Raw genomic sequence first — 23,898 nt, forward strand, 5'->3', positions numbered from 1 at the left:
CTTTGCTTCCTTTCCACTAGAAATGATTGAGTTTATTTACAACTTTTTTCGGGAGCAGATTAATCAACATAATGATGGTTGAGATACTGCTATGACTTTAATTAGAGTTGTTCTACCAGGGACAAAATTTTAACTTGTCACGTGTTCAATCTCTTCTCTATTCTGTCAATCAACTCATTGTATGTGGCACTCTTACTTTTCTCATCAGCTAACCATGATCCCAGGTATTATGATTACTTTTGACTTTATTAAAATGCCCTAACACCGTTTTATATCTAATTAATATTTCATATGTTTTGCAATAATATTAAAACATTATGGGCAAATGGGTAATTAACAAACCCTGCGAACTCCTGTTTTGACAATCAAGACAACACATCAATCATTGTTCATGTTAGAATTGGGACACTCATATGCATAACCTAAGGATCCTAACCTTGACCCAACTGATCGAATAGTCTTCTTTGCCGCCATTAGTGCTTTTACCAAAATAAGTTTTACCACGTGGCTTTTGTAACAAACAAATTAATAGAGACAGAGATTCTAAAGTAGGGAAAATTTATGATGCCGGAAAAACAAGATATAGGAAAGGCTTTGATCAATTACAACCTTCAATAAATTTATGGTGAAAATCAACCTAATTGGTTCCTACTTTTATTATGTCAGTCAATTGGTTGTAAGTTTTTTGCCTACCATGTCATTTTGACATTATAGCCTAATCTTCCGAAGTGAAGTAAAATTCTCTCAACCCGTGAAGGTTACAAAAGCAAGCCAGAAGCCATCCTACATTACCATCTCTATGATTTTTCTTCTTACCTTTGCTGAGCCCTATAATACATTCCCATTGTGTATTGGGAACATCTCCCAATGATGTCATCATCACTTTTGATACTATTATCAGAAGATGTTTCTAATACATAACAGGGATATGGTGAAAATCAAAAAGGTTTCATTTTTTTTTCTTATCAACCGTTAGGATTCATGTGTGAATATAATCCCAAATTGAAAATAAATGAGAGGTGTAAGGGATTTACATAGGGCTGTCAACAGGTCAGTTTTGGGTCAGAACCAGGTAGAACCGGTCCTGGAACCTACAAAAGAGCTCATGGATTCGGAACTGACCCATACCCTATAGGGTCTGTAATTTTCAACCTAGAACCAAACTGATAAGTTCTTGGGACAATCGGGTCAAACCCGATGGACCCGATTATGCATGATAATAATATCCCTGCTAAAAATGCAATTAAAACATTGTAAAAACCTAAAATGCAATAAAAATATCAAAATATTTAAATGAACGAAGATTTCACATTTCAGAATAATATTTATTGATGACACCTTGGTAGATGAATGGACATCCAGTCGCCAGACGTACGAATGACGAAAGTGTTGTGCGATGGCTGATGTGCCTCCAGCCTCCACTCTCTAGACGGACATCACCGACTAGATAAAAGTCACTGAGTCACCACTTACCAGAAAACTAGCTCTTTGGCTTTTTCAAGTTTCGATTTCGAATGAGAACTAAAAAGAGAAAAGTGAAAAGACCAGTCTTCAAACTCTTCACTCTTCCGAAACGAAAAGGTTTAGCCGTTTAGGGGTTAGGGGCAGCATTTCGGTAGGATTTTGAAGGACACCCCACCAAAATGATACTTTTAACCCATTCTTCTCAGAATATAACATATCACACATATATATATATATATATATATATATACATTAAAACCCAACGGGGCCTTAATTTATTAAAACCCAACGTTGTTATGGAATCAGCTTGGTGCTGTGATAAATTCAATAAAAAAAAGAAAAAGAAAAACAAAAGGTCTTTTGGAAATATTGAAAGCCGTACATTAACTTATATATATGTAGGTATTAAGTAGTGAGTAAATACAATGTCACTACCTCCCACTTATTTATGAGGGCAGAGATTATTATTATTAATTTCATACAGCAAGACTTCTCCCCACGGTACTAAGGTAGACATCTTTTCAAATCAGGTTAATGGCAATGGATTCAGGCGGGGTGTAGCGACACAAATCAAAGGATGGGCTTTTGGGAGAGAAATTGACACACTCTCTTCCATGTCTACTTTTGCATTCTTTCCATTTCCAAATTTCCACTCGAAACACTGAATCACGCTTGCGAGAGTTGTTTGTACCGTTTGTAAAGCAAAAGAGATTCCTGGACATATCCTCCTTCCGCTCCCAAAAGTCAGCATTTGAAAATGTTGTCCCCTAACATCGATCTGATTTAATTTATTACTTCCATCTTCAATCATAAATCGTTCTGGTCGGAATTGGAGTGGGTTGTCCCAGTACTTTGGGTCTCTCCCAATCGCCCAGACGTTGACAAAAGTCGTGGTTTTTGCAGGAATGTCATAGCCCCAGATTTTGCAGTCTCTAGTAGATGATCTTAGAATTAAAGGGATACTGGGGTGAAGCCTCAATGTTTCCTTTACAATTGCTTGGAGGTAAGGAAGATTAGGAAGGTCTGATACTTCCACCAATCTACTCTTTCCAACTACTAAGTCGATCTCTTCTCTGGCTTTCTCTAATACGGGCGGGTTGTTTATGAGCTCTGACATTGCCCATTCAATTGTCAGTCCAGATGTATCACTCCCTCCTAAAAATAAGTCCTGCAAAAATATGAAAATAATCTAAGTAGTCACATAATGTATTAGCGTTAAAATTCAATCTAGACGCACAAAAGAGGAGGGACATTTTCATTTCATCATTGATAATTTGTTATGTCTCTATAAATTAGATTTTTAGATCAAATGGGAAACTGATTATCAAAAGAAGTTTTTGTATGTTCCAAAAGAAAATTAAAATAAATAAAACATTAATCTATTAATATATGTTAAAATAAAGATGGCTAGTTAGAGGGCCTCTCCTTTCTCCCTTACTCTAAAGGAGCACTCTTGAACTCTGTGTTATACCATTTTTATATCTCTTGAGTTGCCACCTCAGCAGTCCCCCTTTCTAATCACAAATTGCCAATTCATTCCCCTTTGATGAACAAAAGAAAAACCTAAAAATATCTAGAACAAGAATATATAAAGGAGAAAAAATCTATAGAACAAAAAAAGAAAAAAAAAAGATTAGGAGTAAGGGAGAGCAAGACAAGAAGAGAACTTGGATGGGTACAGTTAGTTTGAATGTTGGAAACTGGAAACCCCAACTGTGCAAGAATGAGTTCAGAGATTCTTTTGAATGTTGGAAGTTGGAAACCTTAGCCATGCATGGATGAGCGGTTGATAGATGCCATTTTGTGAAAGTATTTGAGAGAGAAATATTGAGATTGGGAGAGGAGGATTTCAAATGCAAGCAGAGATTAAAAGAAATCATAGAACCTGAATAAGACAATGAAACATAAAATGGTTAGAAGTTGAAGAAGACATTTAGGTTATGTTTGGTTTGAAAGAAAATGCAGGGAAAGGAAGGGAAAGGTATGAAAACCTTTACAAATTTTGTATAGGTTCTCCTGTCTTTTCCTTCCTTTCCCTACCTTTCCTTCAAATCAAGCATAACCTTAATGAATTAATGGTGGAGAGACGTTAAAAATGTTAAAATATTAATTATTTTTTCTCAATACATCATTATGTACGAATGGGGGAGGGGTTTTGTATGGATTCCAGAACTCCTGTCCACATAAACTCTGACCAAGTCTACCCACATAACATCACAGTTACACAAGGAGAACATCTCATCCTCCTAAATGGTATTATACAGGGGGAGATTTTCCAATTCATGGGGGTAGTGTATTATAGGTAGACATGGCTCGTGAACAGTAGATCCGGAGTATTTTGTATGCCTTATCCCTGAAAACAAATTCAAATGCCCCACCCCGTCCTGCCCTGAACTCCATGCGGATAGAAATCTCAATTCCATTCCCGTCCCCACAAGGAACATTGTCCTATCCTGCCCCAGTCATTCCTATTTATATGTTTGTAAATTTACTCTTCTATTTTTTTGAAACCTGCAAGACCCATGCATATCACATGGGTCCCCACTACTTACAAAATTAAAGCTTGAAAAAAACATTAAATCTCAGACTTGTATGACCCCTGTCCAGGGTTTTTAAAATTGACCCGAAGACCGAACCTGTCAGGGGTCCGGTTACCGGGTCAAACGGTCCGACCATCTGAACCGAATGATTGGCCCATTCTAATAAAAATAAAAAATAAATAAAAAACAGTCAAAACCATTCAAACGGTTTAAATGATTAACCACCCGGGTCAGCAGTTTGTTGACCAAAATCAATGTTTTTTTGAAGAAAATCTGATTTTGGGGAAAACTGAAACCAATCACCTAACCAGTTCCCAGTTTTTTCGGTCCAACTGTCTGATCCGATCCGGTCCGATTTTAAAAACCATGCCCCTATCATCTCTCTCTTTACTTTTTTTCTCCTTTTAAGACTCTCTCTCTCTCTCCAACGTTTCTCCCATCTTCTTTCTTTCGTTCTCTGAATATCATTATGAGGATAAAAAATTTCCGAAAACTGTAATTAAAAAAAGTAAGATCGAGAATTCATATTAGAAGACAAAACAACATATGATTTAAATTGTAAAAATAAGTTAGATATTTGAAGAAATGAATCATTGTCACCATTTGACTCTAAGGTGTAACCTGGATAGCAAAAGTCAAAACACATGCGTCTATGTATCTAGAGAGAGAGAGAGTGAGTGGATGGTAAAATTTGGATGAAAAACTTGTTCAAGACAAAGAAGATGGTTGAAATGAAGGGCAGTTAGGGTTTAGTTGAATGAAAGGGGTTTTGAGTGAGAAAACGACAAAAAGAAGATAAAACCAATTACACTAACCGTTAAACAAATTTCATCTCCTGACTATTTCAAGCATTAATATGACTTAGAATATTAATGGAAGACGGAAAATGTGTCCCATCATATTTTTAGCCCCTGATAATTGTTTCCTTTCAGTTGCAGTTGTAGAAGAGACAGTTCAATTGAGACACCGCTCATATTTTTATATGGAATTATATATATATATATATATATATATATATATATATATATTGTCATGGATTCGATTTTAATACCGAAAAGATATGATATCAGAAAAACTTATAGTTAATCAAATGTTATCATAAAAGAGGTGACCAATCAGATGATATTCTTTAAAATTCATGGGGTTCTTTGATTGGTCAAAACTCTTCTGGTTATCATAAATTTTTCTTGTAAAAGATGTTCTTCTAAGAGTTTGGGGGAGAAAGATTAACAGATCGAGATCAAACTGTCTTACCAGAATGAAGGCTTTGACGTTGGTTTTGGTCAATCTTATCTCAGCTTCTTCATCTTCATATATATCAAGTAATAAACCAAGAAGAGTCTCTACGCGATCACCTCCATCACCCATCTTCTCCCTCCTGGCCTCTTCATGCTCCGTGATGATCTTGTCTATGATATTGTCGAACCGGTGACGTACGTCTTTCATCCTTTTTTTAACACCTTGTAGATCCAGATTCCTGCAAAACCCAATGTAATCAGACAAGTTAAACCTACCGACAAGCTCAAGAGCGTCTTGCACCGCCATTATAGCCTCCTGAGCCTGATCTTCTTCTGCAGAGCACCTCGTATTCATCACCATTCTTGTAATTGTGTTCAACGTTAGGCTCAAGACTTCTTGGCGAACATCAACGGGCTCAGCAGTGCAGGCCCTCTTGAATATAGATTGTAGGAAGCGTTGTAGCTCTTCCTTTCTCAACGGAATGAATTGGTTGAGAACCTGGCCGTTTAGGAGCTCCGACATGCACAGCTTTTTCATGAATTTAAAGTAGGGTCCATACGGAGAAAAGACAACGTCGGCACCATATGTTATATAGTTTGCAGCAAGAGTAATTGGTTTATCAGAAAAGTCATGATCGTGGGACTTGAGCACTTCTTTTGCTGCTTCAGCGGAGGAGACCACTACACAAGGGACAGAGCCGAGAAGAAGGTGAATCAAGGGGCCATAGCGGTTGGAGATCTTATGGAAACTTTGGTGAGGGATTGAGCCAATGAGATGCATATGCCCGATGATAGGTAAAGCTAATGGACCTGGTGGAAGGCGAAGTTTTGTTCTTCGCTTGTACAAGATGGATGTAAGTGTAACCACTACTATGGAGATGAGCCCTAGAAGGAATAGCATGGCAAAGCCTTGAATGTCATCAGCCATTGTCGGAAGGGATGAAAATGAGATACAATTAAGGCAACGATGTTGGTGGGATAGGTCATAGGTTGCAAATTGCACTCCTGCTCTCCCCCCTTTTATAGATGGCATTTCAGCGACTTTTTTGCCTCTGTTTATTTTTTCTTCACCCTCAATTGGTTTATTTGTTAAAAAGAAATCCAAAATTTTCACAATACAATAGGAATAGAAAAATGAAAAGACAAAAACAATTTGAACTTGACGCTCAGTTTGGAAAAAGAGTACAAATAAAATATGTATAATACAAATAAGGGTTTCGAAATATAAAATATATTCAAGTTTTTTCACTCTACATATATATGTACTCTTTCCAAATTGAGCATGACGGTTTTTGGATTTCTGTTTCTGTGCAAATCTGTGCGACCCCAGCCACCTTCATACATCACAAGGAAAAGGGATGTTAAACGTGATGGTGCACGATCTGGTGCTAGTGAGGTTGCCTAGTTGAGCTGCAAGACAAGTATGTCAAAGTGTATAGGGTGATTTACTCAGTGTGTGCACTTCAATGTTTAAATTAGCGATTTGTATGACTGTTCATAGAATGTTAAAAACCATTCAGATCGACCCAACTCGACCTGATGTGGCCGGTTTTTAACTTAATTTGATTGGTTTCGTTTTAGAAATATGCATAAATCGATCGATCGGTTCGGTTGCGGATTATAACTTTGTAAACCGAAGTAAACCAACCCGAACTGACCACATGAATGATGCTTGTATATTCTAATTTAATCTTCGCAAAGAAAAACAAAAAAGACAAAAGTCTTTTTATGAGATAAACGTGCAAGAGGGTGGATGTGTGAAGTCAAACCTGAGTCTTCGGCCTAGCTTTCAGATATAGAACCACAAGTCTGGATTTTTAATGCTAATAGGACAGTAGTAAGAAGTCTAATCTGAGCCTTAGGCCTAGCTCTCAGGTATAGTATGGCAAGCCTTAGGCCTAGCTCTTAGGTGTAATTTGAGCCTTGCAAGCGACATCAAACTTGACGAAGTGCTTGATGGCTTCTTAAAATCAATTGCAAGTGGGTTTTTTTTTATGGCTTCTTAAAACCAATTGCAAGTGGGTTTTTTATTTCTCTTAATTGATTTTAATTGATTTAGTAGTCAACCCAATATAGTCGGTTCAGTTGAAAAAACTATGTATAATCGAACCGAACCAACCCGTATAAAGCCCTAGCGATTCCAATTAGAGAATATTTTCAATATTTATATCAGCTTTAAAAAAGGGATGTGTTATAGACTTTAATAAAGGTAAAGATTCAACTGTGACGTATCAGCTTTAAAAAAGGGGATATGTGACTTTTATCACTGATTACAGTTTTGTTACTTCATGCACCATATAAAATTTACTGAGTGCAACAGGACTCGGTACAAATTCTATTTTATTTTTGTTTCAGTAGGTATTTCGTATGATGTTCTGAATTTGTAACAGAAAAAAAAAATTGTGGTGGAAATAGTTACAGAAGATTTTACATCAACCAGGAGAACAGATCATAGTTACAGAACATATATACAAATCAAAACAAGGAAAAAATCAACGTTACTAAAACTAAGAATACATGACCAACTAATTGTCATCACCAAATAAAAAAAATAAAATCCAAGTTAGTTAGTCAGCCATAATTCTTCCACATGATGTGACCTGTGAGGATTGCCAAATCAGCCCCCCCACAAGATTGCCCCCATAACGTCCTGCAGCACATTCTGGTCATATATTGGGAATATCTCCCTAATGATAATCCCAGAAATGAATGATATTATTATCCAAAGATATTTTCAATACAGGGTGAAGATGTACTGTGGGACGTTGTGGGGAACATATTTGAATTTCAAAAATTCCACGGTAGAAACAGAAAAATCTGTGCGACCCAGTCCTCCAAAATAACAGGGGATGTTAATAAACCAACCTTCACTGAATCATCCTATCTATACTCTGATCGATCGTCTGTTGGACAGCCAGCCTTTTCTCTCGTACCGATTATTTGAATTCCGATGCAGATGTATTTGGTCACCTTCTAAAGCGCTACCTCCCATTGAACCCGACAGGTGGCTCTTTTCTAGTGAGCCGTCAGTGTTGATTCCTAAGCTCGCCTCATATCGATAAAAATTGAAGTCACCAAGATGAGTGTGACCCCAAGACCTGAATTGAATTCGAGTTCAATGCCTCATTCTATAGTTATTTGTTTTAAATTGTTGTTTTTTCTTTTCTTTTCAGTAGACCTGTTCATGGGGTGTGCCGGGCCAGGCTTTCTATATGTATCAACAGAATACATTGAGCCCAGCCCTCATATAAAGTTCGAGCCCAAGCCCAGCTAGAAATTTGAAAATATATATTTTTTCTTTTTATTCAATAAAAAAGTGTTTTATTTATATTAAAAACCTTCAAAACTCAAAATTAATAAATATCTTACTATTACTTAAAAAAAAAAGAGAAGAAAAACAAAGAAAAAATATTGTATATATATTTTTTATTAAATAAAATATATTTTTATTATTTAATATATTGTATCAAATTGGGCTTAGGCTCAGGCTTGGCTTTTTTGCGAAAGCCCGAGCCTAGCCCGAAAAAATGTTGAACCTGGTGCTTTAGGCCCGAGCCCGAGCCCACAGGCCTAAAATTTTTTTTGCTATACGAGCAACTAATACAATAAAATCCGAATAATGGACCGTTAATTCCGTATAGTAAGTATGAATAGTTGAACCGGAATATTTACCTTAGATTTCATATTAATCAATTTCCTATCTAAATCACTCAAAAAAGTTATTTCAGATTTCCTTCTTTCTCCTTCTATTAAGCGTATTATTTTTCGGTTTTTTTATTAATTTTCGAATCAGAATTTCCAGAATAGCGCCTTCTCTTTTCATAATCAGAGAAGGAAGAAGATTACAAGTTTTTGATTGAGTAGGAAGCAAGGATCATGCCTATAATCAAAGATGTCAATCAGTAGCATAATTGCATCAGATCCGACTATCTCGATTAATATAATTGTTTACGATTATAGATCTTTCTTAAAGAACTCTTTGTTTAATGGGACAGGATGGACCAGTTCTGACTCATTATTAATTGGAGGTTTGGAACTGAAATATTAGACCCAGAACTGAATCGATTATAATTGGGTCATACCTGATGGTTCTGATTATAGGTCTGGTTGGAAATTGGTTCTGCATATTTACTTTATAAGGTAGGGATTAGGTCTATCTGAATTCGGATTCAGTTCTTACAAAATTTGTGCTCACACCGTCCTCACATCACTTAAACAGCTGAGCATTTGGAACATCTCTCCATGAATAAAAAATGTGTATGTAGGGAGATGTTTCAAATGAGGATGGTGTGAGGACAAGTTTTGTAAGGACTGAATCTGATCTCGTTCAACATTTTTTCTTGAATTTCCATTTATGTATATATTTTATAAAATTTACTACATTATACAGCTTCTTTTCTTGGAATCAAGACTCCAGTAGCATGGAGGAAAATGGAGGCAAGCCGACTGAGATATGGTCCATATGGAATAAATTTTGCGTTTGGAGGGACTGGTGTGTTTGATACGGTGGTTGCTCCTGACGGAAACATCACCATGACCAAGCAAATCGACTTCTTTCAACAGCTCATCCATGATGGAGTGTACAGCAAGCTTGACCTAGATTCATCCGTTGCTCTTGTATCTCTTGCTGGAAACGATTATACCACTTATTCTGCCAGGAATGGCAGCACAGAGGTGATCCGTTTCTCCAACCAACTTCAATTAATTAGTGTTCTGTTTGGAAAAGATTTTGCTTTTGATCTTTCAGACCACAAATGAGCCATAGTGTTGTTTGGCAACAGATTGTTTCCTGAAGCCTCCCTGACTCGATGGGGTTGGAGATGAAGATTGTCTTGACGGGGATGAGGAGTGGAGTCCTCACCCCGGCCTGGTCCTAGATAATATTTTAATTTTTTCATTTTTCCTGATTATTTGACATTTGTATGTTTTTTCTTTGTTCTTTATTATTATCTCTTTGGATCCATCTGTTAGTTAAACATTGTATAATGTCACTTCTCATGCATTTTTGAGATCATTATACGGAGTAAAATCATCACTAGAGAATACCATCATCAGAAAATTTGAATATATCATTTGTTGTCCATGTGAGAATGTCATCATGGGGAAAAGTTCAATTAGGTGAGAATGATGTCAATGTAATTTTGGCATTATGTACAAATGGACCAAAGTGTCTATTTTTGAAAGTTGAGGGGGTATTCAAGTGATGCAATTGAAAGTTAAGAAGGAGTTAATTGGGGTTATCCGTGTCTTAGGTAGATTTAACATTGGATCTTCTCTATCGAATTGCCACTCCTCCAATCTACATTTCCATCACCTTAATTCCGTTGAAAGAGATACACCACCACACCTTGTCATTTCTTTATTTGGGAACCTATCCACTAGTAACTAGTAACTAGAGGTGTTAATTGATGTAGGACAATTAGTTTGGTATTGTTTTTGTAAGCAAATAGACAATTAGTTTGGTATTACATTTCAAGGATACTTGGATCGAGGTTTTGTGAGAGTTTTGGTTTTTGCCGTTAAATACAAATGAGGTCCAACAAAACAATTGCGTATTTGACTGCCTACGCCCTAATGATTTAACTAAAATGCTTTATGAATTCTCGTGCTTAATGTAACATGTTAGTTTTCACAACCTCTCTAACAATTTCAACCATCCTGACATAATGCTTTTGACCACGATACAATATTGCAAATGGGTTTTTTGAAGGAACGTTAAGCAATTGCATTATCAATTATCAAACAAAGAAAAGTCCATACAACGGTGAGTAGCTCCATCTGACCCACTACTGGAAAAAAAGTCTATAAGCCATCTCGGAGGAGACTTGAACCATACCGGACTCCATCCTCAACATGCCTACTAGCTAACAGATGAGCAAAATCAAAGGAGTTTGGGATCAAAACCAGTGAGGATCTCTATCTTCTATATGTATTGAGGTTTGGATTCTGCCTGCTTCTTGAGTAGTACTCTAGTCCATAAAACACCATTATTTTATTAGAATAAATGTACAACTATTTTGGTAGTTGGATGAAATTTGGATGTCTTGTTATAATTTTGCATATTTATCGAGTAAAATGGAAAATGACATTCTTGCCCTAACATCCATTTTGAGTCAATTAATTGAAAGCATATAAAAGGAATGAATTGCATTGCAGCCACACAATGCTGAAGAATTAGAATTTAAACCTGTAAAACTCCGATCCGGTTTATAATTATCAGTGTTTAGATACATTGAGAATCGATGTAAAACTCCACTTATATCGATAATTGATTTAAATACAACATCCATCCGTGTTGAACTCCATCAATAGGTGGAGCCAAGTATATTGGTGGAGGAGTCCTTGACCCCCCTTGACTTTTTGTTAAAATCATTATTTATATGGTGTCAAAAACGTAAATAAAGTGGTTCCTCCCCGTCTCAAACTTGATCTAAAATGCAATCATTTTTCTCAAAACACTACCTTTTTTGCTCTCTATCTCCTTTTCTTCTTTAACTTTGCCCTCTAAAAGAAGATTCCTCACTCCACCACTGCATGTGCTTTTACATCAATACACTTTTACATTGCATTCAAACACAGGCTATAAAAAATTTACAGTCAATCAACCAATATTATAAAAAAGAGATTATCAATCAAAAGGTATTCATGACAATTCACAGGTATTTGATTGGTAAAAGCCCTTCTATAAAATTAACTGTAATTGTTATATTGTTCTAAAATTAACAAATAAGGCATAATGGAACTTATCATTATTCATTTTTCAACCCAGACTTGCAGAGATGTGATGTTGCAGAATATCGAAACTAGGAATTGCAGGAAGAAGGAAGGCTGAGTCGTGCCATTCTGTTACTCTCCTTAAAACTGCATTTGCCCCCTACGGTGGAACCGGGTGATCGCAAATTGATCACCAAGATAAAACAGCTCACAGGCTTTTGGTGGCGTGCACTCGCTTACCAGACCTCCGCAAACCATAGAAAGGATGATGTTCAGATTACAAAGAAGACAGAGAACAAGACCGTCGAAAGAGAATGTTGTGTTTAGACTGGGTCAGCCAACTATATTTTTATTGAATGCTCTCAGACCCGAATGGACACCCTTTCAGACAGGAGCCTCTTCAGAACAGTGTTCGAAAAGGCACAAAGAGGAAGAAGTAAAATTCAAAAGTTGAAGAAACAAATCTAATGTATCGCATGCCCACGCCCCTGACCCAACCCGGCCCAGCACGGCACGCTCGTGTGAAAAGCACCCCCAACCCCCCTTTACATGCATGGAATATCTATAGTGCTCTCGTCTTATGGGTCCCTTACCCATAAATAAAGCAAAGCTATAAATACACTCAACTACACTCATTTTCTAAGCAATATAGAATAAGGAGTCTTCCCATGCACTTAAGCGTGAAAAGAAGAGAGAAGAGAGAGATTCTTAAAAATTTGAATCTCCTTCCAACATATATCAACCCATCTCTTTCAATCCATCAATGAGCTGCAGTTATAACAGCTTATATAACACTTCAAACCTCGTCCCTTTGCACGCTTCCCTTAACTTGCCCAACTTTAAGGTACTCAAGTCATCAATTCTGGGAAAAGATTATGGCCTGGAAATCTCATTTAGAGATTTATCTATACCACAAGATTTACCATGTATTCTTTTCATATAATTGATTGAAGGCATTGGGATTAGATTAAGAGCCCTACTTCTGTATTTTGAGCTTGTTCTCGTTATAAAAATAAGTTGGGCTTGTTCTCGTTAAGACAACCATGAACCGAATTGGCAAAGCTGGGCTTTACTTCACTCCTACCATGGTCGGATTAAAGCGTCTGACCACCTCTTGATTTTTACATTTAAGTCCTGGCCTAAATCTTAAATACCAAATAGTAAAACTTAAATCTAAACACATAAACCCTAAAGATTTAAATGTGCTTTTTTACTTTTTATTGTTATTCCTATAAAAGCAACACATATCAAGTGCTTGATACACATTTTGTCTCGCTTTTGTTTTCTAGAGGCTACAGCGCAAACCTCAAAAGCAAAGATTATTCAAAGATGATAATACTTGAGTTTCAACAAGTAACTAATGAATTATGTATGGCTCTAACATAGTAACATCTATCAAAAGCCAAGGGACTATTTTGTGTCTAGAGGAACGTAGAACTCATATCTTGAAGACTTGAACTTCAACAATAAGATAAGAAAAATAAAAATACAAAATACAAAATACAAATTAAATATATATATATATATATATGAAATATTTCAGCCACAATGCTTTTAATATTTATTTATAACTTCACTCCTCCCCAACCCCAAGGCATCTAATATGGAAATGGATTGAGGCGTACAATCGGGATGCCCATCAGCGGATGGGCTCTTGGTAGAATCAATCCTCCTCCTTCTGTCATGTCAATATATCCTTTCCGTCACCGACCTTCCACTCGAAACACTGGATCAAGCTTGCAGCAAGGGTTGTTTCCATAAGTTGCAGTGCTAGAGAAGCTCCAGGGCAACTCCTTCTCCCACTTCCAAATGGCAGGAAATGGAAATGCTGGCCTCTAACATCTAATTGGGCTCCGGTACTGCTGCCCTCTTGAGCTATGAACCTCTCAGGTCGAAATTCAAGTGGGTTATCCCAGTGCTTAGGATCCCTCCCAATTGCCCATATGTTCACATAAGCTGTAGTTTCTGCAGGAATCTTATAACCACCAACTAACACAATCTTTAGTGGATTCTCTTGGAATTAAAGGTTCTACAGGATGTCGCCTCAATGTTTCCTTCACAATTGCTTGCAGATATGGGAGATTAGGAATGTCTGATTCTTCCACCGATCTACTCTTTCCAATAACAACATCAACCTCTTCTCTTGCTTTTTCAAACACTGCTGGGTGGTTGATGAGCTCTGCCAATGCCCATTCCATTGAAATTGCAGATGTATAAGTGCCCGCAACAAATATATCCTGTCAGAATTTCAAAAGAAGAAGCAACTCATTGAGATTCCTCTTTTATACTGCCTATTTAGAATATATCATGCCTTATTTTATTATTAGCAGCCATTTGTGCCATGCACGAGATTTGTTAAAGAAAAGTGAAACAAGAGAAATTGAGAAGCGATAACTAGTAATTTAGTAATTTGGATTAATTATATTATTAATTTATAATAAAAATAATAAATTAACATTAATTACTTAATAAAATAATTATTTGTTTCATATGATATGTTCATGTTCTATTTTATTTATTTTATTTTATTAATGTTCAAGTGTTACAATTTGTTTCAACCCTATAGATTAAATTTTACAGTCATTTGGGTCATAAAAATTGACCTATAGAAGGAGTTGACCTATAGATTACAAGTGTTAGAAGTTGCAAATTAATGCTAATTACTTACAATTTGTTCCATCAGCCTTATTAATGATCAAGTGTTACAATTTGTTTCAACCCTATAGTCATTTTATAGGTTAATTTAATTAGGTTGTGGTTATAATTAAATTAATCTATAGATTAAATTTTATAGTCATAATTAAATTAATCTTAGGCTGAGGCTCACCAAATCAGGTACAACCCATACATTTGTTTGAATCTGATGATTGTAGATTATACCTATATACTTTAAAAACAATTATTTTTTAACGCTTTTATTTATTTATTTATTGTCATTTTAAACATAATAAGATAGTTGCTGATTAAATCCAATCCAAAATCTGACATAATAATCGGGTGAGGATGGAGATATAGAGATTTCATAGTTGAATGGGATGTGAATGCAGCTAGGCCCAATTTCAATCGAATTCATTTATAGCCTTATTTCCCATGTTAACGTATGGGCTTGGTGTAGATCTGAGCTAGACCTAGCTTAGAAGAAAATAGTTGCTTGAGCCTAAAAAATTATAAGTCTTGCCGGGTTAGGCTGAGTTATAAATGATCATCCCTAAGCGCAAGGAGTCTTTTGACATTTTATATTTTATTATTAATTCCAATTATCCAATTAATATTAATTATTTTTTAATAGAATTTAAATACATTTTAATATTTAATTTATGAATTGTTACTTTTTATTAATTTCTTAATTTTTAATAGTTGCTAGATAAAAACTTCCTAAAATATAATATTTTTTTTAGTATTTTTTTATTAAATTTAATTATTAGATTTCAAGTTATAATTTTTTCTCATTTAACCAATTAAATAAAATTTGAATATGCAACAAATAAATTAAATTTGGATGAGGGTAAAGCTCTCTCTCTTTGGAATAGAATAGGCTAATAATAGAAGAGGCCTATAGAAATATGCTAAAATAGGTTATGGGAGAGGTGGGACCTATGTCTTAGAATTCTCTAGTTCTCATTATTTTTAAGTGATTTAACTAAAATTGTAATTTTTTTACAGTTATTAAGTAATTTTTAACTGTTATTTGTTTATAGGTTGGGTTGGGCCCATGTTGGCCTTGAAATTTGTGGGCCTAATGTGGACTCGATCCTGGGTAAGACTGAAATGATCACCCCTAAGCAAACTGCTTTTCGGTATTATATTAATGAGGAGAAGAGAGAGAACAAAATAAAATAAAAAAAAAAAGAAAAAAAGAAATGAATATTAAGCAATGGAGTAATTGAGAAGAGAGATAACTCGTCTAATGAATTATTGGAAGAGAGAGGTTTAACATAATGATTAATAAGGAGAGATAATCAAAGGAGCTAATGAGATAGAGAAGAGAGAGTTAATGGTGAGTTAATGAGGAGAGATATAAGTCTTAAAAACTTAAAGTTGATTTGACTCTTTGAGTAATTTTGTTCAATTTTAAAATACAAATTCAAAAAAGAAAAACAAAGGAGAGCCATGTTAACGTGGCACACTAAAAATTGCCATTATTAGATAAAAAGATTATTAGCAAGAAAAACAAAAGACTCTTAACCTACTAATCATAGATTAGATATTATAGTTGTATTACTATCATGTCTCATATCTACAACAGGGAAGAAAAGCCAAAGTTCTGAAAAAAATTCACCGATGCACATAAATTAGGGCTGCTAATGGCTTGGGTCTACTTGATGGATCCAAATCAACCAAACCAATTATAGTGGTTCTGGTTCTATAATTTTGTATTGATTAATAATTGGATTATTACAGATCTTGTTTGTGTCGAATTGATTCAAATTTGGAATCGATTATTTTATTAAAATATATATATATATATATATATATAATATTTCAATTTTCTTATAATTTTTATCATATTTTAGGTTTGAAATAGTAAATTTTATTGATAATAAATAAATTAATATTAGCTAAAATTATTTTATTTATCAACATATAATCAGTTTAGTCTTTTTCTATAACATTTTTATTAAGTTTATATTATTAAAATTTAAATTTTAAGTTTTTTATTTCGATAAACAAATATAGTTTTTAGTATAATCAAGTCTCTTAAGTTTGGACCTGATAGACCTAGGGATGCAAATGGATCGAATTAGATTCGAATCAGGGCATATCCGAATCCGATTCGACACTGCTAATTGTAAATTCGATTTGAACCAATTTGTTTTCTTTAAAAATTAATAAATTATTAAAAAACAAATATACCAATTAAAATAAAGAAAAACAAAAAATACAAGTATCTTTTAACTATTTTCATCATATATATGTTTTTTATAAAAAACTAAATAACATTATAGATTTACAAAAATACAATATAAATAATATATTTATAAATAAATACAATAATATATATATATCGGATCAGATCTTCTCGAGTTGGATAGGGGTGATACAAATTCGATTCGAATATCCGAACTGGGGTTATCTGAATTCAACTAAATAGGATTGGATTAGATCATGATCCGATCCATTTGCACCCATAGATAAACCCGGTTATAAATCAGGATGGTTATGGGTCTGTGATTTTGTCCCAATTAATAATCAACTCAGTACTGGTTCTACTTAGACTCGACCCATTACCAACCCTAACTTGAATAGAATTTGGATTCGGTCCTCACAAAACCATCTTTACGATCTTCTATCGTCATGCATTGGGAATATATCCATACTTATATGTTTTCATTCATGGAGAGATAATCCCAATTAGACTTGTTCATGGGCTAGGTTGGCCCAGCTTGGCCCACTATTTAGTTGGGCTTGGTCATAATTTTAGGCCCGCGGGCTCGAGCCTAAAGCATCGAGCCCGACTTTTTTTTGGGTTGGGCTCAACTCGAGCCGGAGCCCGACTTGATACCATGGTTTTTAAAGCTGACCTGGAGATCGAACCAATCAAGGGTCCGGTTACTGGGTTGAACGGCCCGAACAGTCCAACCGTTCAACCCGAACGGTCGACCCATTCTGACAAAAAAATAAAAAATTAAAAAAAAATGAAAACCAGTCAAAATCGTTCGAACGATTAACCGCCCGGGTCAACTGTTTACTGACAAAAATCAACGGTTTAAGGAAAATCCGATTTTAGGGATAACTGGAACCAGTCGGTTCCCGGTTTTTTCGGTTTGATCCAATTTTGAAAACCATGCTTAATACTAAATATTAAATAATAAAAATATATTTTATTTAATAAAAAATATATACGATATTTTTTCTTTGTTATTCTTCTCCTTTTTCTTCGAAGTAATAGTGAGATGTTTATTATTTTTGAGTTTTGAAGGTTTTTAATATAAATAAAACACTTTATTATTGAATAAAAAAAATCTATTTTCAAATTTCTGGTCAAGCTCAGGTTAGGATACGAGCTTTATATGAGGGTTAGGCTCGGGCCCAAGACTTAGGTCCGATGGTCGGACTGAACTCGTGCTCGAGCTTGAATATATTTTGTTGATACATATACAAAACCCGACTCGGCCCGACCCATGACCACGTGTAATCCTAATGCACAACTACAAGCGGATCTCAGCATAATGTGAGGACATTTTTGTTGAATTGGGATCTCCTACCAACAAAAGACGTCCCAACACCCTCCCAATTAGATGAGATTTGGATTTTCTCCTAATGGAGCGCTCCTTAAACTAACCTGACACATCTTATCGTAAGATTGGGAGTTCAAATCTGCGCCCCACAGGCTCTCGCCCCACCCCACTAATGTCCCATACGCCGAACGTCCGCCATCTGTCCCTTCGCACGCAGTTAGTTTGTCCCGCATGCGGGGCTAACGGCTAACGGAACGGCCGTTAGCTCGTTCCCTGACCCCTCGTTCTTCTCCCTTCACCCGAGTTATCTTCTCCTTTTTCGGCACCGACGACCTACAACGACAATCGGCGATCATCCGGAGGTTGAAACTCCTCTGACGAGAGCTTCGGAGTAGTATGACAAGGATGATTTTGTTATCTCTAGATCGACTTGGACTCCGCAGAGGAGGGATTCGACGGAGGTTCCGACGGAATATTCCTTCCCAACCGGGTTTTGTAAGGTTTGGTCGAAAAATCGTCGGAGCTAGCCCTGAAGGTATTACTACACTCACACTTTTTAGCGAGAAGGTAACATGTACCGGCCTTCTTGGTGCACGTTATCAGAAGCCAATTTTCTTTGTTTATAATTTGCATCAATTTCCTCGGCGGTGGAAGGAGATTTTCCCGTCGTATTGCCATGAATCCGGCTGGCCGCCCGGCGGGAATGCTTCTGGTTTCTTTTCTTTTTCAGTTTTTGCTACTTTGTTTTTTTTTTTTTTAATTTCTTTTCGTTTTTCATAATTTATGGACATTATATGTGATGAGAAAAAAAAAAAAAAAAAACTGCGTTTATTTGCCGCTAAAATCTATGGAGAAATATAAAGATTCCAATTTCTAATTACATAGTTCTGGCACTGTTCGATCAAGACAAATGCGTGAACAGAGATCGCAATTTATAGAGAAAAAGTTCATAGAAATGTATTTGGGAAAATATTAACATTCCGATGGCATTGTTTACTGTGACTACTGATTAGGTGGAAGGGCGTTACGGGTGGCGAAGACGAAACGAAACGATACGCTGGAGAACACGTGGAAGATGATAACGGCCGGCCGGCCGATGCCACTGACGAGGCATCTGAAGAAGTCGGAGACGTGGGAAACACACGGTCGCCACAGCAACCCGAGCCAGGGAACGCAAGAGCCAACCCCCGCGAAAGTGAAGAAAGCAGAGACGTTCAGGGACCGTACTAATCTGGGGACGTCGCTGAGTCCGTCCCCGGGTGGTTCGGGGAAGCTTCAGAAAGAACCGTCGCTGAGTCAAGACGAACTGAACCGGCGGGTGGAAGCGTTTATAAGGAAATTCAATGAAGAGATGAGGTTGCAGAGGCAGGAGTCGTTGAATCAATACAGGGAGATGATTAACCGTGGAACCCATTAAAAGAAAGAAAAGGAAATGTTTCTGTTTTTCCATTTCTTTCAGAAAATTTACGAGGATGAGGGAAGAAAATAGTCTCAAGTCTGCTTGACTTTGTTTTGGGTTTCTTTATTTATAGTATAGAAATGGAATTTGTTATAATGGATGTCTGTATAAACGACTGATTTGTTTGCAGTGGTTCTTTAAATCGAATAATAAATACTAATAGTTTGATTGCATTAAAAAAAAAAAAAAACTGTTTCTTCTTCTTCTTCTTCTCTTTACATTTGATCTGACAGAAGGAGACCGCATTTCCTTGAGTTTTTTGAGGGTTTTCATGGGTCGCCGCTCCATTGAATCATCCATCGTTTAAGCCAACTAAAATTTTTTACAGTCTACAGTCTCGTAATACTTCTCCGAAAAAATTACGATAAACTACTGGGTTTGTAGGTGTAAAAGACTGATGTGACGTACAGGACTCCCGGTTCCGGCGGAGGATTCAGAATAAAGAATTCAGAGTGATAAAATCCAACGCCAAGTGTTGCGCATAATACAAGGGAGCGAGAGCAGAAGATGTGTTGGACACTGGACAGAGAGCTCTCTTATCGGGCTGCACGGCCCAAAAACAAATAATCAAATAAGGGGGGTGATCGCCGGTTATCGTTGTAGGTCGCCGGTGCCGAAAAAGGAGAAGAGAACTCGGGTGAAGGGAGAAGAACGAGGGGTCAGGGGACCGGCTGTTCAAGCACGCGGGAATGTGAAATGTGGAAATGAGGGTTCTGAGATTTGAATTCGATTTTGGGATAGTTTTGGGGCTAACGGGACGGCCGTCCTGTTAGCTCCGCATGCGGGACAAGCTACCTGCGTGCGAAGGGACAGATGGTGGACGTTCGGCGTGTGGGGCATTTGTGGGGCGAGAGCTGGTGGGGCGCATATTTGAACTCTAAAATTGGGACCTGCATTGAATGAAATGTGTAGTATAAGATCATGTTCAAGGGACTGTGGATCTCCTACTCATCAAACTCTACCCACAAAATACTACCTCCATGCATTGAGACTCTCCTTAATGTAGTTGCGATCTCATGTGGGTCGTTGTAGATAGAATCGTTGTGGGTTGGAGATCTTAACTTGTTCGAACTTTTAAGGGTGTTGGAAGGACTCCGGATCTACTCTGCCCACTTCTACCCATATCCGATGCATTGGAAACATCTCCTCGTGCATTACAGATGAGCTGTTCCCTATGTGTAGCTGCGGGGGTAGACGCGGGCAAAGTTGTAGACTCGGAACGTATTTTGTTGGTAGGAGATCCGGGGTCTGAATCCGAATTCTCTCGAGTCTCGAATGCTCTGCTTTATCTTTTGATTAATGGCGCTCGCAAGAAAGTGCTGCGTGTCAAGGCAGATTTTAACTCGTTTTTATTGAGGACCGTAAGAAAATTAAATGCTGCAACCATGACCGCAGAAGATGTGATTAAGCCCATATTCTTTAGATCCAAATCTCTGTGACACTGCCTACGAAAAAAGAATAATTGGGCTATGAACTTTCAATTAAACAGGGGAAAGAAGAGATGCGATCACTATTTTACCAGAATGAAAGCCTTCATGTTCTCTCTGCTTAATTGCATCTCCGAATTCTCCGCTTCTGCGACATCGAGTAATATATGGAGCAGATCCTTCGCTTCATCTCCCATCCCCTTCTCCCCCCTCACTTGCTCATGCTCCCTTAGTATCATCTCCATCATCCTATCCAACCGCTCGTGTATGTCTTTAAACCTCTTTCTCAAACCCTGTAAATCAAAGTTCCTACAAAACCCTATATAATCCGATAAGTTAAACGTACCGGCGATCTCCAACGCTTCCTCAACCACTGCTTTGACCTCCTCCGCCTCGTCTTCTGTTTCCAAGCACCGCTTGCTCATTGTCATTCTTGAAATGACGTTGTTGGTCATCCTTATCAGTTCTGCTCTAACACCGACGGCCTCACCAACTTCCGACTTGTTTAAAATCGACCTCAACAGCCATTTTATTTCTTCTATTCTGACAGGCAATAACTGGTCCAGAGTCCGACCACCTAAGAGCTCTGACATGCATATCTTTTTTCATGAATTTCCAATAAGGCCCGTATGGGGTGAAGCTGAAGTCGGCGTTGCCATATGACAGATGCTCTATGGCAGAAGACTAGGGTCGGGAGGAGAAAGCGAGATCATGGGTCTTGAGGATTTCGCTCGCGGTTTCAGGGGAAGAGGCGATGATGCTGGGGTCAGAACCGATCAGAAGGTGAAGCAAGGGGCCGTAGCGGTTGGAGAGCTTATAGATAGCTAGGTGAGGAAATGGACGGAGGATATGCAGGTGTCCGACGATCGGCAGCGGAATAGGGCTTGGCGGGAGGCGACTTGGGGTTCGCACCGTGGAGATGATGGCTCGAACTGCGATGATGGAGAAGAGGCAGACAAGGAAAAGTATGCCGTAGCCTTGAAGGTCTATCATGGCGCCAAGAACACAGTAGCGAGGGAATAGGGATGAATGGAACAGAAAAGAAAATAATTTGTCGGCAGCGATACGTTGTGGAATATTTTATAAAGGGTAAATCATCGGAGAAGTACGGATACATGCGATGCAGAATTCTGAATTCCAGCCGCCTAGCACTATCCCTCTCCCCCTATAAACCACGTTCTGTCCGTGAATTTGACATCACGATTAAGATGCATTCCCCCTGTACTAAAGGATCTGGGCCGATTGATCATTCTCTTAAACATGATCATGATAATGGCAATAAATGGTAACGTTAACAGGTTTACGACCAAATGATTGTATGTCTTATAATCTGTAGTTGAAAGTGACTGATGTAGGACATAAATGATTTTGGGGTTAAAGTACTCTGCAACCCAATGCAGGACCTTGAATGAGAGTACCCATATTCTATTAGTAGTGACGGGATCTGTTTCTCACAAATAGTTATTTTACAGGCACATCCACCATGTAATGGGAACATCTCATAGGCATCAGGTGTGAGGAGCAAATCCTGTCTTTTATTAGTAGCCCCTCTTTTATAAATGTCATCTTGTCTATGAATTCTGCATCGATTCACGGTCAGAATTTATTTCTTATATTATAGGGCCACAAAATTTTGTCATTGACCAATCAATCATTCTCTCAAGATTCTTTTTCGGTACAAAATACCTCCACCTAAATATCAATATCCGTGTATCCGCATTAATTCCTAGCAAGTACTTACCCGACTTGCTAGCACCTACCCGTGCATGTCTCAAAAGACAATAGTTGGTGATGAAGGTGTTTGGCATTGATGTTGTTTTTGAGAAAACGACACCTTGTAGGTGCCACATCATAAAAAGCGGTGCTTTAGGAAATGATTTCTTGTTTGATACCATTTTTCTATAAAAAAAAATATTGCTCCAGACCATGCCTTCAAAATCAGGAAAGTGTGGCTTGAAGAAACACCAAATTTAGTAGGTGTTTGGCATCAATGCTGAGAAAATTGCACCGTTTTCTTATAAAACAATGTTCCCACATAGGCTGTTTTCTGAGAAAACAACAATGGTTTTGTTTGGTTCTAGTATTGTAGAACCATTTCTAGCATTGGTCTATATTATCCAACGTCCAAAATGATGCCACATTGATGACAAACCATTGCACTGCTGGCATCAATGCACCATTTTCTCAGAAAACATTGAGTTTGTCATTTATCAAGACCACACTTTCCTTTCCAAAGTGTGGCTTGGAGCAACGCTTTTTTTTTTTTTTTTTTCTAGAAAAATGGTACCAAAGAAGATGGTGTTTTCTGAAGCATTGTTTTCTCTAATGTGGTGCCTATGTGCCACCATTTTCTCAAAAAGCAACATCGATGCCAAACATCACCTTAATGTTTTCTTAGAAAACAACCCGTTGCTGCCAGCGGTGCAATGAAGTGACATCATCTTGGATGTCGAATAATATAGACCAATGCTGAAAACAGTTCTACAACACTAATACCAAACAAAACCGGTGATTTTTTTCCATAAAAAAACCTATGTGGCAGCACCATTTCCAAACAAAAATATCAGGAAACGGTGCTTACAATTTAGGCATACACAACACTATTTTGTGTTCCAGCACCGATGCCAAACACCTACAATGTTAATAGTTGTTTAGCCATTAGTTGAACAAACCCGTTGAACCACTCACAAAAAGACAAAAAACCCAAAATGAAGTTTCTTTCAAGGTCATTTGAATTCGAATTCCTTCCCCATTTCAAGTCTCTCCTTTGCCCTAACCCAAGCATCCCATTGGCCACTTACCACACACTGGTGTCTTATAACCTTGGAACGGTGGCAAGTATTTCAGCAAACAATCTCTAGTCTCTCCAATGATTCC

At 37.2% G+C, this 23,898-nt stretch overlaps 1 protein-coding gene, 1 long non-coding RNA gene and 1 pseudogene across 2 annotated transcripts; 1 reads left to right on the plus strand and 2 right to left on the minus strand.

The window, feature by feature from the left end:
• Positions 1–1,822: 1,822 nt before the first annotated feature.
• Positions 1,823–6,684, minus strand: LOC148844727 (cytochrome P450 93A2-like). Its single transcript, XM_088952803.1, has 2 exons — positions 5,259–6,684; positions 1,823–2,632 (listed from the first exon to the last, which is right to left on the minus strand). Exons 1-2 carry the CDS (start codon positions 6,273–6,275, stop codon positions 1,991–1,993), a joined length of 1,659 nt encoding a protein of 552 aa, XP_088808929.1. The 5' UTR covers positions 6,276–6,684; the 3' UTR covers positions 1,823–1,990.
• Positions 6,685–13,554: 6,870 nt separating this feature from the next.
• Positions 13,555–22,260, minus strand: LOC148844728 (cytochrome P450 93A3-like; annotated as a pseudogene).
• Positions 18,403–19,723, plus strand: LOC148844729 (uncharacterized). The gene is made up of 2 exons (XR_016101879.1): positions 18,403–18,670; positions 19,149–19,723. It is a non-coding gene; the product is annotated as an uncharacterized LOC148844729 (long non-coding RNA).
• Positions 22,261–23,898: the final 1,638 nt, after the last annotated feature.

The sequence above is a fragment of the Nelumbo lutea genome, chromosome 7, assembly GCF_056320005.1.
Source record: "Nelumbo lutea isolate HS-2025 chromosome 7, American lotus-T2T, whole genome shotgun sequence".
Classification (NCBI taxonomy): Eukaryota; Viridiplantae; Streptophyta; class Magnoliopsida; order Proteales; family Nelumbonaceae; genus Nelumbo; species Nelumbo lutea.